Source organism: Electrophorus electricus, chromosome 12 (assembly GCF_013358815.1).
Source record: "Electrophorus electricus isolate fEleEle1 chromosome 12, fEleEle1.pri, whole genome shotgun sequence".
NCBI lineage: Eukaryota > Metazoa > Chordata > Actinopteri > Gymnotiformes > Gymnotidae > Electrophorus > Electrophorus electricus.
In genome coordinates, this window is record NC_049546.1 from 13,331,050 (window position 1) to 13,348,428 (window position 17,379).

At 39.0% G+C, this 17,379-nt stretch overlaps 1 protein-coding gene across 7 annotated transcripts in view; it reads right to left on the bottom strand.

Moving 5' to 3' along the window:
* Window positions 1-1,574: 1,574 nt before the first annotated feature.
* gria3b (glutamate receptor, ionotropic, AMPA 3b) overlaps window positions 1,575-17,379 on the bottom strand; it is an 82,535-nt gene continuing 66,730 nt past the window's right edge. The window contains exons 13-17 of one of the 7 annotated variants that reach the window (XM_027008629.2): window positions 10,005-10,252; window positions 6,223-6,297; window positions 5,917-6,031; window positions 4,168-4,415; window positions 1,575-3,267 (exon numbers count right to left, since the gene is read on the bottom strand). In XM_027008629.2, coding sequence (XP_026864430.2) covers window positions 4,170-4,415; window positions 5,917-6,031; window positions 6,223-6,297; window positions 10,005-10,252 — 684 coding nt within the window. In that variant the 3' untranslated portion in view covers window positions 1,575-3,267; window positions 4,168-4,169. Of the gene's footprint in view, window positions 3,300-4,167; window positions 4,416-5,901; window positions 6,032-6,222; window positions 6,298-9,053; window positions 9,169-10,004; window positions 10,253-17,379 lie in introns of those variants that run through there. The other 6 variants (XM_027008627.2, XM_027008628.2, XM_027008631.2 and 3 more) reach the window with 6 other exon arrangements.

Here is a 17,379-nt window from a genome sequence, read left to right on the forward strand (position 1 = left end):
AATACTCTTCAGCCCATGAGGCATTATTCGTCATTGTCAAACAGCACTCCTAGTTGAATGCTATTGGGATGGATATCCCTCCCCTGTTCAGCATGTAAATAGAATTGTAGCCATAGCTGTTGCACATGGACTTGCTCCAGTAGGTGCAGGAAAATGGCTATGGCTGACATTTTCTGCTTTGTGCAGTGATAGTTCCACTACTTGACTGTTCTGTTTTGGGTGAAATCAAGTGGAGTTCTAATTCTGAAGTTGGGTGACCATGTTTGTTTTGCTGCAGTGTGGTGGTGTTAATCCATTGCTACAGATATGTTCAGTGACGAGAGTATTAGGAGTAGGACAGATACATCAGTAGTGCATCTCTTACCATGGCTTCACATGTGAAAAGAAATTACTGTGGTGTTCGGTAATAGCAGCTGAGGTCAAATTACAATATACTTGGCAAGTTCAGGTTGAAGGGAAGGAGATGAATGTGCAATGTATGTTTGCAGCATTCCCAGCCCTGAGTTTACACCTTTTAGCACAGTCAAGACTTTTTAGATCCTGTTTTTTACAAAAATGGCCCAATACAGTGGTGATAAAATAGCAACATCTATTTATGACTAGTTTAAAGTCAAACCACATTTTAGGATATCATTTATATATGCCAAAATCTAAATAATTAAAAAGTCTTCACAAACCTCACAACTGGATGCCCACTGGACATTTATGAATGGGGGTGGCAGGTCATAACAATGCTTACCTGGAGGGGTGTGAGAGGTATGGTGGGGAAGCATATGATGGGTCTGAGACCATTATTCAATTCAGAAAAAAGTCATTGTCTTACTTGTAGATTCTCATCTTTAGTTCAGCCCACAGATTTTCAGTGGTTTTTAGGTCAGCTGGCCTGATACTGGAGCTAGATATTTCTGGTTGGTAGCCATTTTATTTTAAAACCAATGCCTGATTTATTGAGACCAAGAACCATTCGTCTTCCTTGACCTTCTCCATGCTGATAGATGAGTAAGGGTGTGTGCATATGTTGCTCCAGGTATACACCCTAGTGAAAAATCATGGCTGACCACTTAACAGTTCTTAAATACCCAAGGGAAACAACAAAAAAGTAAGATGCTTGTGTTATTTATTGCTTTTAAGAATTTCTCTGATTGCAAAATAAGCTATTTTTCTCATTTTTGATTGATTAATGATTTTTATTAAATCTGAAATTTCTCCTGTATTATGGGTACAAAATTAAAATGGTAATTGACACTTTTTTCATAGTATTTATCTTTTTTTACTTAACTGAAGATGCTTATAATAAAATGCTCTAATAAAAACCTTGTCTTTCATTCATGTCTACAATTAAATTAAAAAAATAAATGAACAAACATCCTTAGAATCTCTTTGGACAGGGTCATTCAGCTGACAATGTCTGAAACCCAAGCTATTGTGTCCTAAAGCTTTTCATTCTTTAAAAAGTGCTATAAATGTTTTTACATGAGTATCATTTGTCAGCAAATGACAAGGAAATACTGGGTTCAGACACTTTCTGTTCCTCGGCATGCTTCTCAAGCAACAATAAAAAGCCAAAAGAGAAATGTTTTCTATACAGATTTTATTTACAAAATGTATTAAAATTCTTTGTACAAGGCCTCGCTAATGAGGTTTCAGTAAGTTATACACACGCATGCAGTTCTTTCTAAGGTGATCTGGGCCAGGATGCAATAACAGGGAAAGAAGGGTAGAAGAATTTTGAACTGAGAACTGACTTTTCGCTCTTGACCACCTCAACGTAAATTCCAGATCTTAATAGGCAATCACAAACATGCAGACTAAAAAAAATATAGAGAGAAAATAAATGGGGAGATCATTTCAGTTTTGAATCCTGGATACTGCTAGAAATTTCACCTAAATGAATTTACATTTCTTCATAGTCAATTTCCCTTTTTTTTTTTTTTTTTACTTTTAAAATCTTTTTTTTATATATAAAAGAAAAACAAAAAAAAATCTTCCCACAGTTTCAGGAATGTTATCCTTCTTAAAACCTATGGAATCACAGTTTTTTTTCTCTCTCTCTCAAAGTGAACAGAAATTGTAATTGTAAAATATAAATGTGCTAAGCTTGTAAGACTTCCCCTGTCATCACCTTTATAAATCTATTTAAAATTTTCTTATTTATGCTATTTTACTAAGTAGTTCATCCAACACTAAAATGTTCATGAAACTAAAAACCAAAGCTTTACTTGAATGTGTAATATATTGGGAAAATTGCAAGGTACTTAAATACTACATTTTAAAAGCCATATCTTTACTCTTGGTCTGCTGTTTATCTACATTTAGATGATCCATTTTATGTACTTTAGTTAGGGTTCTTGAGCTGACTTTGAAAAGTACAAAAAAGGGAAACTAATGCAAATATCTTTTTGAAATGTTTTAACTACAGTGTGTACAGCCTGTGTAACATCTGCAAATGAACCCGTTAAGTGTTCACATCTTGGTATGTTTTTCTTTGTACATTTTTGGTCATTTTAACATTGAAAGATGTGCATTTTTCAGTTATTGATTGCCAGATGTATTATGTAGCTAGCTCTTGTTGGGTGGCTAGGACGTTTTGTCAAATTTCCAAAGATCAGCAGCACCAACCCTTCTCCAAAAAAAACAAAAACAAAACCCAAACAATATCACTACTCAATTAATTACTGAGCATATAATCTTACACTCTCACATTAAATTTCTAGTTGAAAAAATTCAAAATTTGATAAATTAATGTTTTGATCAATGACTGTGATTGTGAAAGCAAATTTACAGTTGATGAAATACAAGCCTTTTTTAAAGATTTCCTTGACAACCAAGTCCAGCAGCATTCAAATACAGCATTCAAAACAGTTTTCAGTCAGTCTGGCTCTTGCAAATGTGCTTAGAAGTGATGGCTTTGTTTCTCAATTTCCATGGTGTTATGTAATTCAAGAGTTTATTCACAGATGACAATGGCATTGCGTTTCATGTGTGATTGGAGTGATGTAATGTCACTGTGATGAGCTTGCATTCGAGTGATTCTCAGAATGTTCCATAAGGCACTGAAGGAAACAACCAGATTCTTCCAATCACAAGTCCACTCCTGTCATTCGCTCGGATAGCCATGTCTCGTCCTCCGGGCAGGATGGTCTGAGTGGATGTGGAGGGAGTGGGCAGGGGAAGAGAGGGTAGTCCCTCCTAAAGATCTAGCCATCACTTTCAAGGTTTTCTTGTCACAATCATTAAGGGCAACACACCAGGCCACAGAGTCTGCACCTGCTCTGAAACAGAAACCAAGCACAAGGGCACTATATGACAATCAAGCATTGCCATATAGCATAAAGCAAAGTTAATGGGTGGCAGATAATTATTTTAAAATACTGTGATCAATAGAATTATTTTTATTTCTCTATCAGAGTTGATTTTAGTCAGCAAAACAAAATGGAAATGGTATACCACCAGATGCAACAATACAATCATGAAATAAATGAAAATATGAATAGCTGTATAAAATGGCATTCAACTAGTAAACTGATTTTCTGGACTATAGGCACATGAAATGTTAAGATTATGTGTAAAGTTTTTATTAATGTATTCTAAACCTCACAAAAATACATGAGTAATTGTAAATATGTTGTCTAAAGAATTCTTGTCACAATTCCTCAAAATAGCAAGAGAAAAATCAAATTTATTAATGCTCCCAAATGAAGAGTTTGGTATTCTTTACATAATAGTTAGGCTCTAAAAGTAATACAGTAGCTTGTAACAGATGGCCAAGCCTTCTCTGTAATTCTGACCCAGCTCAGATCCCTGCAGTGTTCCATTATAAATGTACTCTGTTTCTTCTCAGAACACAAACACCATTAAGTGAATGTGCTGCTATGACATAGTGCAATTTCTGACGCAGTGGTTTGAAAATAGCTGCCTGGATGATGGGCAGCTCAGCTGAAGTTTACTGGCAGTGTAAACAGCATTAGCAGCCTTTGGAAAATAAACCTGTATATATATATATATTACCACCACCAGTCCATTACAATGTGAAGAACTATTTAGCTATTTTTGATGGAGCGCATATGAGCGAAAACACTTAACGTGTGATCATGTAGAAACAACTACAACTAGTGAGGACATACAGGAGGCATTAAAAGTGAGGGAAAAGTCTGCTTGTATCCATACCCCTAGATCTTAACGCTCTCTGTTCCATACACATTGTAGCCTTCTCGGTACGTGGCAAAGTTCTGAGTGTTGGCTGGTGGGGCAGGCTTAAAGTTTTGGGAGTTCTTTTCAAGTTTCAGCCTTTTGGCTTCTGCACGTGACTTGTAACAGAATTCTATTAAAGCCACCATCATGGCCAGACCTAGCCCACCAACCAGAATATAGAAGACTCCAGCTACATTGCTCAGGCTCAGAGCACTTGTCTTGTCCTATGAAAAGTGAGGAAGACAGTTAATGTTGTTTGCATTGGTGAGCATTTGATAGAAAACATTGAATCTTCTTCACCCTATTGCAGAATAACTTTAACCTATTCTTTTGCACAAATATTAACCAGAATTACTGGCACTTGGACATCCTGACATTGTAAAACCTCCAGTGGTGCTTCTCCCAGTGGGAAATCATGTTGATTTCAAAAGGGACTGAGCAAACCCATACCTGGAGGAATATGGCATGTAAGCACAGCTATAAATTAACTAAAGTTGACTTGTTGATCTGGTCCCCCCACAGGCACCAGGACGTTTGAGGACCTCCAGGATGGTGTAGGTTGAACAGTCCTCCACTAGGAGGCAATTAAGTCAATGCATCAATATAAAGCATGACTGGTGAATGTAGTAAGTTTCAAGTTCTATAAATTTCTAACCTACTTCTTGCATTGGCTTCTTCATGTGTTTGAGGAAGCTGGTCAGTTACATACAGGTCCAACCTCTGACTTTAACCCCTCCCTTAAAAATGTCTACTAATTCGCTCTTAAAAAAACTGTACTTTCCTGTACTTTCTTTACAGTCAAATTTATATTTTGACATATTTTCTACACCAAAATACCGATTTTACGAATTGGCTGGAACCATTCTGCTGCTGCTTACCTACCAAACTTATACATTAAAAATTTGTTCATAAGAGTTTCTACCATTTGCAGTTTAACCCTATGAGCTGCAAACACCCATAAAGTTGGCCTTTTTAATGGTTACAATGATGCCCCTGGATTTAAATGGTTGTTGACAGATCATCACCTTAGATAAATCTCAGAGGGTTAACAAAGAGGTGTATTACATTTTTTATCTTCTTGTGGTGTGCAAAAAAAAGTTCATGGTGACATCTCTGTTTCAGACCAAACTGAAACAGAAACTTTTCTCAACAAGGCCTGAGTAAGTAAGGCTGAAACGGATTGCCACAATGAAACATTTTGCTTCTGGTCCGCAACACAAGAGGATTAACAATCTAATAGACACATTTCATGCAAATAAGTAATAACAATGACAAATCAAAATTTTAATTAAAAGATTGGTAAATAGAAACAGCAGCATAATGGTTTTTGTGTCAGAAATGTCAAACGGAAGAAATAAGCAAAGAATAACATTTAGTATATTAAAAGATTGAATTATCTGTTTCAGTTGCACTTCTACTATTTCCCCAAACATTTCAATATCAGATTTATCGTTACAAATCTAACTGAAACGTTTCAGTGGAAAAAAATACAATAATAGAAAATGATCTATATACTTTTGAAAAATAATTAGTATTTTATTTGGGGAATTGTGCAAACGTTTAGGCCATTTTAAGTTCTATAAATATGGCCAAAAAGTCATTCAAGATATTCTTACACATCAGATAAAATTAAGAAAAATAGATACTTGGCAACTTTTCTTTGTATGTGAACAATACGTCAAAATGCAGTTTTGGAATCAGTACAAAAGACCTGCAGCGACTGACCTTACTTCCAGAGTCCTTGGTCCCACATTCACCCTTATCGTACCACCATTTGTTTTTCAGCTTGGCTAAGATGCCTTGTTCACTGAGTTTCAATACTGCAAGGTTTACAGGAGTTCTTCACGTGGGAAATAACATAAATAACATTATATTATGTTATTTTATGTTATTCAAGTCTTATCTACTTCATACTTTACAAAGCGATAAAGCAGGGCTCCTGGCCATTTTCTTTTTCAACAACACACACTGGCAGGCATACTGACTATTACCTTGTGTCCAGCAGAGCTACGCTAAGGTGCCAGGACCTACCCATATCGCTTTGAGTAATCGGCATACACTGTTAACAGAAGAACAGGCAGGTTTCTGAAGATGCAACCTGCTGATCTATAGAAGGAGAGGAAATGCATTTGTTTATGATACAGACAATCAGATCAACCTGACAAGTCTGATCTAAGATGGAACCCTCTATTGACTGACAGACAAACAAAAAATACCAGTAATATTTTGTGCAAGCTGAGGAGAGTTGTTAAAAAATAGAGAGAAAGAGAGAGAGAACTCGGTAGTAATTCGAAAAGGCATCACAGATGTGCACACAATGCAATTATATTTGAAGAACTGAAGTAGATATTGATGGAAAGAAACAATAAAGCAAAGGTACACAAAGGCACACAAATGTAACTTTTAGCATTTAAAAGCGTAATTTCCTATGTGGTACCAGTTTGAATTAGAATTTCATTCCAACTGACCATGACTTAAAAATATTATTGTTAATTGTACTGATCTTTACCTGTATATTTGAGTTTTATTGTATTATTGGACAAATTCCAATCCTGCATGTCACAAACAGCTGCTATAAAAATAGAGCTTTATTTGTTCCCGAGGTACGAAAGCCATCTTTCCATATACTTGTGGCATCATGAGTGGCTCAAACATTCATTGCATTTGCTGTGTCCACTCGTTGATAAGTGAACTGCTCAGTTTGTGCATTTCGTTTTGGCGGGCAGAGAGACATTGATTAACAGTGTAATTATCCTTTAAGTGTTCACTGTGACTGGACTGAGAAAACCAATCAGAGAGAAGTGATGGCAGCAGTCTGCCAGGGGGCAGAAAGGAGAAGAGGCTCATGATGTCGGTTTCTTACAGGTGGCTTAACATGTCTTCCACCCTCTCCTCCCTCCCTCCCGCTTTCTTTCTATCTTTTCTCTCAGCTTTTTTTCCCTTTCTTTTTACAGCTGGCTATTGTGGCTTGGCTCCAGAAGAGCCAGCACTGTCTCCCAACACAAGCTCATTAGAGTCAGCTCACCGACTGTGTGTTGGCCAACGTGGGCTTCAAATCGCTGCAGACTGAAGAAAGGGAAAAAAAAAGAAAGCAACAGAGCTGGAACAGAGGAGGTGATTATGAAAGCTCATACAGCTTGTCACCGTCGTCCACAGCCGGGGGCTTCTCTGCTTGTGGCATAGCTGAGGTCTCACTATTGGGGGGGGAAAATTCTTTGCCTTCTATGGCGTATGAAATTCTGCAACAGCCTCCATTGTGAGGAAACTAGAAGAAAAAATTCCTGAAAAGCCCAAGCAACGGCATAGCACACATAGCTATTAACTATTTATATGAATGGACAAAAGACAGGATAAAGTGCCAGGAAAAAGGTGTTTTAAGGGAAAAGTTACTATGAGTGTGCAAAGCATTTATACTTAATGTGATCTCTGTGTCATTTGAGTGGGGAAAAAAATGGGCCACCGATATTATAAAATTTTCAGAATGAAGACTTAAGCATTAGACAAGGAGAGAAGTGTGATTGTCTACACTTAGGTCCTCATCTCAAATGGACATACTTTTGGCTTTGCTTGGGCAAATCAGCAATGTTGGAAATTTATAAAGAACATGTGGGGGGAAAAAGCAGCATTACTTTCCAGACAACAGGGAGCCTTTGCTTGAAGACAAAACTTGCTTGTTAAAACACGAATAGATCGTTCAGTATGAAGTTGTGTAAACTCATTTTCCCATCGTCCTTTGAAACTATTTAAGAAGCAGTTTAGCACACAATGATTCTGCATGCTGTCTTTCCATACGATGTACTTAGCAGAGGTAAATTTTGAAATCACAGAGCTCTTCAAAGTATACTCTGCTGTCACAGTGCTGCTACTTCAGTAGTGCCCTTGTGGAGAGGGTGGAGTAGCAGTTACCACCAAATAAAGTGCGATGATTACAGATGTGGATGGATGCTTTCTGATCCACTGAGGACTTCCAACTAACTTGGAGATTTAGTATTCCTGCAGTGCTTTGTCCCCTTGAGACTCTGTCTTGCCTAACTGGCTATTTCAGCTGAGGAGCTGTTTTACAGGCCTTACGATGTCACTGACAAGCTTGGTATCTAAAAAAGCACCTGTCATGCTAGTATTTTACATCCAATTTGTCACATTAAAACAACAGTTTTTTTGTGCATCCCATTCACTACACAAACATGCCACATCAGAATATTATTTACCCCACTTCCCCTTCATTTCTTGAAATTTCACTTGGTCCTGAGCCAAGCCTTGATGGTAGCATAATATTAACGTTCAGTGCAGACAATGATTAGTCATCATGATGGGGCTGCCATCAGTGCACTGCTGCCCAGCAGAGGGAAAAGGAAGGACAAATCCCCCAGGCTCCCTTTACCAACTGCTGGGCAGGTTCATTTCCCCGAGAGATCTCTCATGCACACATATACAGGAATACAATGTACGACCACACAGTTAACAGTTATAGTGACAAAATGGAAAACAAATGAGTCCTGAGTGCTAACTGTAAATATATTTTACAACCTTGCAGTGCCTGTATCAATAAATATGAACTGAGTGACACCGGACGTTAGAAAGTGACTGCTTCCTGCTTACAAAAGCTCTCCTCAGTAGGACAAAATTGTACTGGTCCTTTTCCTCCTCCGTTAGCCAATCAGGGTTCTTGGTTTGACCTCAGATGGACCAATAGTAATCAGGGCCATGTTTGAAGAAAAGAAAATTAAAGAAATGGGTGTACTGGCTGAAAGGCTACCGTGGGCGGCAGCTCGTGACAGCTTTAGGGGGCTTTGGTTGAGCAATAACAGCCTTGCCGATTACTCTGCACTATGGTACCCGATTTTGGTGACATTGAGGCTGACCTTGGAGTCACCTCCCCCGCTGCCGCACTCTCCCTTGTCGTACCACCATTTGTTTTTCAATTTGTCCAACAGGCCTTGTTCATTCAGTTTTAAAACTGCCAGGTTAACAGCATTTCTTGAAACGATAAAACATAACTTGTAAGAAAGTGCACATGTCTGGGAGAAAGCTAAGGCAATAGCATGGTAGTATAGTTACGTCAGAGTTGTGCTACTGAATATGCTGTTCTACTACTAATTAGACTTCAGAGTCATATTATCAATATTCAGAATAGTAATTGAAAGAGCATGAACGGACAATTTGGTTAAGAATTTCACGGAAATGGAGATAAGAGATGCTTAGAGCAAAGAATGTGTTAAAGATCAAAGGTGGCATGGAGGGTTACGCTGTTTGAAACTGAAGTGTGCGGGATGGGGACACTCGTCATTGAGAAGAAAAGTAACAACAACAAACACCATGCAATTAACATTCGTCACAAGTGACAGCGCAGCTTTTACAAGCTAAATTGAAAAACCGTTGGACTGTTAAATTAAAAGTGACAACACAACTGTCAGGAAGGACAGCACACAAGACAGAAAGAGAGAAAGGGAAAGAGAGAAAGAAGGGATCGAAGAATAAAACAAGGCAGAGGAGATAGGAAGAGAGATGTAAAAGGTGAAATGGTTGTTAAATTTAGTCCCAAATACACTAAGTCAAATTTCTGGTTTGATTGGGAAAGAGCACAAGCGCACACAGAAGAGAAAACACAGAAAATGATCATCTTAAGTCAAACAACATTTGAAAAGAGCATAGTGTTATATAGTGTTACCTCGTGAGGTTCATTGAGACAAAAATAGGGGAAAGAGCAAAGAAATAAAGGGGGAGGGGGTGGGAAGAGAAATGATAACACAAGACATCAGGGTAGATGGAATACTATAACAACATAGAGAATATTGTTATATTATTCCACCCACCTTAATGCTGAGCCCTTGGGGGTGGCCACACCATAGCCCTTAGAGTCGAGGTTGCCGCCCACTTTCATGGTGTCGCAGGGCTTCCTCTGTTCAATGTACTCGTTCATGGTAGACTCGAGGAGGAAAGCGAACTTTCCCTTTGACTTGCGCACACGGGCGACGCCATCCGGTGTGGTCTTGGCAAAGACGGACGGCTCGGCGGACTTCATGTATGACCACATTTTCTCGTACACTGCTATTTTCGAGCGCTGCAGAGTGGGAGACATGGGGAGAAAGAGAAACACATTTAGATGTCATCATAATTCAGAAACGCACAGATCTGGCACACAGATATTGTATTTCACGCTTCATGTCAACTGGGAAGATTAACTATGTGCTTTTAATCTTGATATAGCCAAAAAATAACCCTAAAGCTTGTAAGACACCTCCAAACATTTCATATTTGAATGTGTTACCTCATGGCAGGTTTAAAGATTATAAAAAATTATGAGGTACCACATTTCAAGATTTCATAAGATTAATAAAAACTATTGAATTAGAGTGCAAGAATGTATTCTGGTGGAATCTTCAGATGGCATGTTCTATTTTTTTTTCTTTTAAGTTGTTTTCCCATTCGACATTGAGTTAAGATACTGAGCTATAGTGGTTTGGTGCAGAAATGTGTGCTGGTGTCAAAAGTGGATGGCAGGTTATGTTCCTTTCAAAAATGATGCCCATCTATATATGCCATCTAAAAAAAATCCAGTCAAATCAGCAGTGTTAAATCAATATATTGACTCATACAGACCAGCAGTTCACTTAACACTAGTTATTTTAAACTATACCATGTAAAATAAAGTGCTTAAAGTCTCTAACTCAAAAATCTTCAAAAACCGTAGATAAAATCTAGACAACTACTCATAGGTTTCACCTAGTGGCATAGATCTTGCAGGTATCTGGGAATGAGGTCTTTGTAACAAGCATGCAATAGGAGTGGATTCATTTCTTATCTATTTTTATGTATATATGTTTTGTTGTGGCATTTTAACATCACTGCCATAAACCACAGGCCATGGGAGCTGCACACTGCAGTACACTGTCATTTGTGCATTTTGTGGTATGGTTGACATGTGGCTGGATGAAAGACGGTCCAGCATCATTGGGTGCCTGCTGCAAAGGGAGGAGCTCGCAAATCTCTGGACAAGCAGGGCCAGTCTCTGGACAAGCTGTTGGGATGACTTCAACAATTAGAGCAGCATGGGACGGAGCAGGCAGCAAGACGATGCCTCCGCAAGCCCCCCGCAAGATAGATGCAGGGGCGGGGCAAGGAGGTAGGGTGTGGTTGGGTTGAGGGTGGAGCTACAGCTTGTGGATCACCTCATTATCAGTCCTGGAGATTGTGGCAATTCACATATTCCTGCATTAGTGGACGTGGATAACGTGGATGAGTTGATTTGATGATGAAACATAAGCTAGCGAGCAGCAGTGAGGCGTGGTGTCGTGTTCACAGTGTAATAAAATTTTACAAGGGATGTGACACTATCTATAATTGAAATGCTTTCAAGGGAGGATACAATGAATGCTTCCTCACACAAGAAGGCTCACAAACAACTCCCTTAACCAAGAGGAATTGTGTCTGGTATGCCAAAGGAAGTGTGTTTTACGTCATTTGTAACTAAAAGAAGTAGGAATTCTGCATTTAATACAATAATAATACTATACATTAATGCATATTACTTTACAGACCTGAAGAAATGCTGAAATAGTTGCTATTAAATTAATACCACTAATCTAAACAGGCATGTTCTGTGATTACATCTGAAAACTAAAGACAGGAAACTCACATCTGTGTTCCCGAGTCAGGAAAAAGGCATTGCTTTAAGGGCAACTTCCCGCATGCTTTAACTCGCATTTGAGGACAAAGCGGACCGTGATGGCAGTCCCAAAATGAGTCCGAAAGAATGGATTCTGGCATTGATTACTGCAGAAGGTACGTGAGCTGTCTCCCTGCTTTATGAAGTCAATTCATCAATATTGGGCCAGAGATGAAGTGGCTCAGCAAACCAAACAGGCTGATTCCACACACTTGATTGGCAAGCCGCAGTGTGGAAGAGACAGAAAGAGACACAGACAGAGACAGACATAGAGAGTGGTGAGAGTGAGAGAGAAAGGAAATGAGCAATAGTATAAGAAAACAGCTCCGCACACTCGTCCTTACATCACATCATCATTTGGAACAGCGTTCAGTCAAACCACTGTAAACACTGCAGCCATTCAAAATTCAACTTGGAGACTGATAAAGCACAAGGTTCGTCACTGCTAATTAAATGGACATTTGGCCTGCTGATTATGTCATGCCACAGTTGCATACATCAGCCTCTCTCACTCTGCAGGCCTTCTTCAGGCATAACGGGGAAGCACCTCGCAGCTTCAGGGAAGCTTTTCAAGACAACTACCCCTGGCAGCACTGCCAGGAGAGAAGAGAGACGTTGTTTTACTCGCCCAGCCTCCATTTCTAGTCTGAGCTCCAATATGTCACTTGCACTGCTGTCCCGATAACAAGGTTTGAGAGAGGAGAGGAGAGGACAGGAGAAGAGAGGAGAAAGACAGGCACATGGAGATGAGCAAGACTGCTACTGACCAAATCAGAGCCTGGCTGAGGGTGTCACAGGGGTGTGTAGTTCTAGTACCTGTACCGTGAAAACGTCACACCCCTGTCATTAGTACACCACCAATTAAAGCAGGTATTCACATTTAATCTTGTTAATACTTGTTCCTTTCCAAAAACCTATACCAGTGTACAAGGTTATACACTTTAAATGAGTCATTTATCTGTCCAGTTAAACCATGTGGAGATGTTATCTAGCTAATAAGCTTGCCCAAAAGAAACCTTTTGATGGGATCACTAAAATTTGCTAATTTGCCAGTTTGCCAGTTTGCAATTACAACCCATTAATTTTTTTCAAATAACTATTTTCCATTTAAATAAAGAAATCAAACTGTATGGAAGACTAGAAACACTTTGTGGCAGCTACATGTACAAGCATGCCCTTTGCCCTATGCACATTCTCATACTACTTTTGGATTGTACAAATTTCCAAATTTACTTTGACATATAACTTTCAGTCATACACATTCTCCAGTCCAGCAGTACTAAGTTAAGGGCTGTATCTGCTCACAAGCAGGGTATATCAACACACTGTCAGACAATGACCTCTCTGACAAATAAATTCAGGCTTCAGATAAGAACTGATGAGAAAAGGGAAAGAAATCAAATCTTCATTGCTGGTCATGTTCTTTACTGTTTCTGGCTGAAGAGACATTCTTTTAAGGCTATTACTGCAGTGTCAGAAGGAGAGGGGGCTCGTATTGTGTGTGTGTAAAAAAATGGTCCCCCAGATGCCTTGAAGCTGTCTTTGACAACAGCTGTCTCTGTGGTTGAGTCTCAGGATGCAGGATAGGTCTGCCATTATTTTAGGCTACTGGCACTGGAGTGGTATGGAATCGGGCTTTGTCAGTTTATGAAATGCCTGACACTGTAGGCACTGCCTCCAAGATCACTAAAACTCCATTCATTTGCAGCCCATAGTGTTGCATCAAAAATATCTTAAAAATAAATAAATAATTATAAAAAAAGTTTATATATATATATATATATATATATATATATATATATATATATATATATATATATATAAGAAAAGTGGATTCTGTTCTAAATCAATTTAAAAGGACCGCCAGTGATGCCTAACAGGAAATAGATTTTTGAATGGCTAACTGCAAAGCAGGAGCATAGCAAATAGACTAGAATGAGCCCAAGTAATTTCATTCTAAATGTCTTCACTGAAATATGCCCTCAAAGGTGTTCGTTGCTTTGCCTCCTATTAGGGCTTCATTTGAACCACAGCAGGAGTCTTCCAGCCCTTTAACGCCGCAGAGGAAACAGTCAGAGAAGGACAAATAATTGCAGCCCAAAGTCACAATAACATGCCCTCTCCTACACTAACACCCAGCTAATCTGTATTGATTTTGAGTTAGGCAGCATCTCTAAAGTGCAGTCTGCTTTCGTATATTTCACAGTTGCTCCCAATATCAAATATGCTGCTCTGCCTATTTCCTCAGCTGTTCAGTGCGGAAAGTTGGTGCTCAAACAAGGAGGTTGGGGCTTTTTGGTGCTATTGATGTACCTTATGCCTGGAATACCAAACTGCTGACTTTGAGCCCTCTGCTTTACTCCCTTAACTTGGATTCTGTTTTACCCCTATTGTTTGGCATTCAGCTGGAGTGAGACAGGTGCCTCAGTGGAGACAGGGCACTTGGTGAAGGTTATTGCAGCTTCACATGAGCCTGTCACTGCTTTTGTCAGGTTTTGGTCTTTCTGCAAGGAGTCTCTAATCTCCACCATACAATAGATTTTAACCACCAAAACACACATAGAAACAGGGGTGCAGTGACGGCCATGTTGATGTGCATTACCTTCATTCATTAACAATTCTTTCATTTATTAACCCTTCATTCATTCATTAACCATAATTGTTCTCATTTTCCTCTCACAAAACTCTGATGCTTCGAAGTCTATTTTTTTTTTTCATAATGCCTTCCAGGTGCAAATACAGAACAGTGTTTGAATTTATGATCTGACATGCTGTATTTATTATATATGAGCCATAATACCATTGTGCCATTATTCCTCACATGTGAAACTGATTTTCACACTTTCAAGAAGTGCAATAAAGGCCATATTGGAGTCAGTGACTCCATCCTTGCCTGTTCCAGAAGGTTTGATGTGCCCCGGGATGTGACATTACTGTCTGGCATCCACTTAACATTCGATCATTATAAACATCTTTAATTATTTAAACCATTCCAGGTAGGCTGAGCATCTTCTGACTACATAACACAATAACGCATCACACCAGTGCATTGTAACACAATAGTGGAACATAACACAATAGTGGTCATTTGTAAGGATCACTACCATTTCCAATTTATGAAATACATTGAACAGGACCTATGCAGACTAAGTAAAGAAGGGACGTTTGTGTGAAACAAACTGATGGAACTATAATATGGAATCTTTAAATAGCCATGTCCTGTGCCTTGGTGTTAGAAGTGAAGCAGCACTGGGCTGCCAGCACTGCTGTCGCTGTGGTGTGCGTTTGAGGACGAGGGAGTTGCAGCCTGTGCGTGGGCGGGTGTTGAGCCCAGCAGGGGGTAAGCTCCCATGCCGTTTTTTACGGGTGCACCAAGAAAGCATCCTGAGCCAGCTGGTGCACTTCAGTGGAAAGACAGATGTAGGAGCCTCGAGGGGCTATTGATCAAGGCTCAAGACTGCAAAAACATCGTCTCTAACATGACTCTTCCGGTGCACGCTTGCTGGGGCTTGACAAATTGAGATTTAACGCCGACCACTGCAATTTTGTATTAAACAGGACAAACGGTCTATCATCTTCTTCAAAGTAATGCAGGAAATAGCCACTTCAAAGTGACAATAAAAACTGGAATCCAGTTCAATGCTTGCAATAACCCAGACTTATACTGTCATATCTCAGTGTGCTGTACACACAAACATAATCTTGATATTAAAGATTTCATACTCCATATCTTCTTGAAAATGAATTTCATCATTCCTTTTTATTAGGTGTGCACTTGCTGGATTTAGCTTGTCTCTCAGGAATGAGCAGGACTTGGAGTTTTGGGCATGAATGACTTAACTGTTGCACTTAATGATCTTCTGTGGTTGGTTTAAGACTATACGTGCAGATTATTTGTTCAATCTAACTTTAAAATATCTTTCATGGAACAAATAATAAATGCAATAATTAAATAAAAGGAGTGCTTACTGCTAAAATTTGGAAGAGTGTTCTTTTAAAGCATCTAAAATCAGATCAGGGTTTTATTATTTAATAATAAATATCCCAGCAAGCCTACATATGTTGAAGTAACAGTTAACATATCAAATTCCTACACATGCTCCAGAATCTTGGCTCGCATCCTAAACACCCACGAGTTTATTCCACACATCAACGAGTTTGGTGCAAATCCATGAGAGATGATTGCAAGAGAAATATATAAATAAGTAAACGGGGGGCCTGTGTCAAAGATGATGACATATGTCTTGCTCAGAATGTTGCGACTGATTTGAAACTTCCAGCTGCTTTCTACCGTATGGGTCTAATTAAACCAGAATCTAACTCCTGAAAAACAGATCTGAAATAGAGCTCAAATCCTCCCATTAATCTGTTTTTTTCCTTGTCATCCTCTGCAGTTTTAATTAAAAGTCCCCTGGAATAACGGTTCACACGTCATTTCAGATTTGAAAGCTTCAGAGTGTAAGTGGGACACTTGTTATTTAGAAAATAGGAGGTGTGCAAATCCCTAACCACCTCTCAGTTGTCTTGCTGTAAACCTTTAATGACATCAAAGACTTGCCGGCGAGTTTAGTTCAGCTGCTTGACGAATGGTCTTGAGCACTAATGTGAGTTAGAACTGATTCCCATTTTTGTGCTTTCCTTTCTGATTTCCTTTTCCTTTTCTTTGGCAGTGAGGGCTTGTTTACAGCTTTCTGACCTTTACAAATATCAAACAATTACATACAAATACATTTACTTAGTGAAATTAGCATAAAATGTACCCAGGACCCATGTTATCATCTTAAACATCTTTGGAAAAAGCCAAGCATTGTATAGCAATCTTGATGCAATAGTAGACTAATCTAATATGCAGCATACTTTAATGTAAAGTACATATAAAGACAATTTGCACTGATTAATGTTGAAAATTACCTCCGAAATTAATTTTGCCTCTCGCACAAGCATTGCAGATAGGTAATTTTGGCTTTAATTGCAGCATTGGTCCCACTGTGCCTGTGGCCATATTGCTAACTTTATCTCCCCTATCTTTCAAGTGTGCCATTTGACCCCCGGGGCCTCTCTTCATCACGTCCAATTTGCTGGCCCCGGTAAAGCAACTAATTATATTTGGTGAGTTGACCTCTTTGGGTGGAAGGATGAGCTGTGGACTTTGATTACGTAGCTTTATCACCTCTGAGATACTGCCCTGCCATTACTCTCCTCCTTCTGACAGCCCTTGCCAGCTCAAGGTGGTACACAGCACCTGCTGTAAAAACTCCATGCTGTTTAATGACTATCCAAAAGCTCAACATGAACCCGCTGACACTGCGGGCTGAAACAGTGGCATCCCACTAATGAGAGAGTAAGAGCTGGAAAAGAATGGTAATGCTGGTAAAGCCCTGAAAAAATGTTACCAGGAGATGCTACACAATTCTTGGATGACACATAAGCATTAGATGAACATTTTATCGGAATATATTACATATTTTGTTATACTGAAACAAAGTAAAACTCCAAATTTTTTTTTGTCCAACAAACTTTCA